A 1,621-nucleotide genomic window follows, 5' to 3' on the forward strand; every position below is an offset into this window, starting at 1 on the left:
CAGTTAAGGTGAATTTTGGTTTTGCATTTTTTTTTCTTTCTGCAACAAGTGAACAACTGAAGCGCCGTGTCAGCATAAGCTGAAAATTTTGAGCATGCACTTTAACTATTTGCTGGCCATCATGTTGACAACATATTCAAAACGTATGCTTAACATATGCAGCTAACACCAGTTTGTTGGACCGTAACTGACATGATTAAACATAAAAGCAGAAATATATGTCCCAATAAATAAACAAACTGAAAATTCACCAATTAAATTAAAAAAGGAGAACTTTTCCTCAAGTTTTATAATTTTATTGACCATATGTATTTTTACTATCTTAGTTCCAATGAATTTTATCACATAATTAACATTTTATTGTTTTTAAAAATATATATTTTTTTGGCTTTTCCTTTTACTTGTACATGCATTTGTGTCTAATATTTTTTCATTTCCTCACAAGTCATATTTCCATGTGCTGTTTTTATATTTTTCTGTCTACCATCTTTACTATCTTATGCATTTCTGCCTCATTACGCAAATAAAGTGGGCTGTCTTTCTTGGGTCAGCTCCTCTACTACTGGTCAATAAACAGGAAGCAGCAGGATTCATGTGCAAATCTACTGTGCATGGTGTGTTGCCTCAGTTTACTTTACAACCAAAGCAAGGAAGAAAAAAAACTTACCTGTTCTTTTATTTGTAACTAAACATGAGTGTTAATCTTATATGTAATCTGACTTTTATTTATATCTATTTTTATACATCTCTACTTTTATTTCTAATTATGACAGTTTCGATCCTTCATAAGCCTTTTCTGACCAGCAAACTAATAACAAGTATGTTTAAATTNCTTCCAGGTTGTGGTCATCCATTCCTTCTGGATAATCAGGCAGGAAATTTATTTCCCCTTTCTTTGGCTTCTTAATGGCTTTGTTGGGAGGTTCATCACTTGTGGAATACCTTCCACGTTTACCACCATTAACAGACACATCGAGTCGGCCCAGCTGTCGCATTTTGGTTCTGTAGTTTCCCATTTTGAACTGGAGACTATTTTTCCATGCATCCCATCCACTGGATGACCCTTGTTCTTTAAGGCAAGGGTGTGCTTGTACCAAGGCTTTTGCAACAGATTCAAATTCTTCCTTTGCTGGGTATGGTTTGAATGAATACATGGTTTCTGCCAACTTTTCAAGGATAGCATGCTTCAGCTCTTTTGTAACCTTGAGACAAACTCCGTCCTTGAAATACAGCAGGTTACCTTGGCGAAGTCTAAACTCGACATCTACTGGAAATTTGGGAATTTCAAACTCCTCTGGCCACTGAGAGCTTCTTTCAGAAGAGACAGACAAGATCTCGGTGTCTGCCAGGCTGACTGAGTCACTAGACAAGTTGAGGGATGTGGTGACTGGGACGAGCTCAAACGTCGGGATTATTTTGATGGTTGGTTTCTCAGGAAGCTCTGAGACATGTGTGAGGTTGCAGAATTCATTATTAAACTCTGGATCTTGGTATTGTAGGGCGAAGCTGTAATTTGTTTGGAGACAGTCTTTGAGCCAGCTAAGCAAATCTTCAAGTGTGTCCGGTCTTGTTGCCATGGTCATCTTTCTAATATCTCCCTCAGTGACTATAACCCTTGTGG

General features: G+C 37.3%; 1 protein-coding gene across 1 annotated transcript in view; it reads right to left on the reverse strand.

Moving 5' to 3' along the window:
- LOC106533993 (sterile alpha motif domain-containing protein 3) overlaps positions 1-1,621 on the reverse strand; it is a gene marked incomplete at its 5' end in the record, with an annotated part of 5,700 nt that overhangs the window by 1,565 nt on the left and 2,514 nt on the right. The window contains 1 exon segment of the mRNA XM_014030488.1: positions 833-1,594. Within this exon segment, the coding sequence (XP_013885942.1) occupies positions 833-1,594 (762 nt within the window).

Source organism: Austrofundulus limnaeus, unplaced genomic scaffold (genome assembly GCF_001266775.1).
Source record: "Austrofundulus limnaeus strain Quisiro unplaced genomic scaffold, Austrofundulus_limnaeus-1.0 Scaffold1069, whole genome shotgun sequence".
Lineage (NCBI taxonomy): Eukaryota > Metazoa > Chordata > Actinopteri > Cyprinodontiformes > Rivulidae > Austrofundulus > Austrofundulus limnaeus.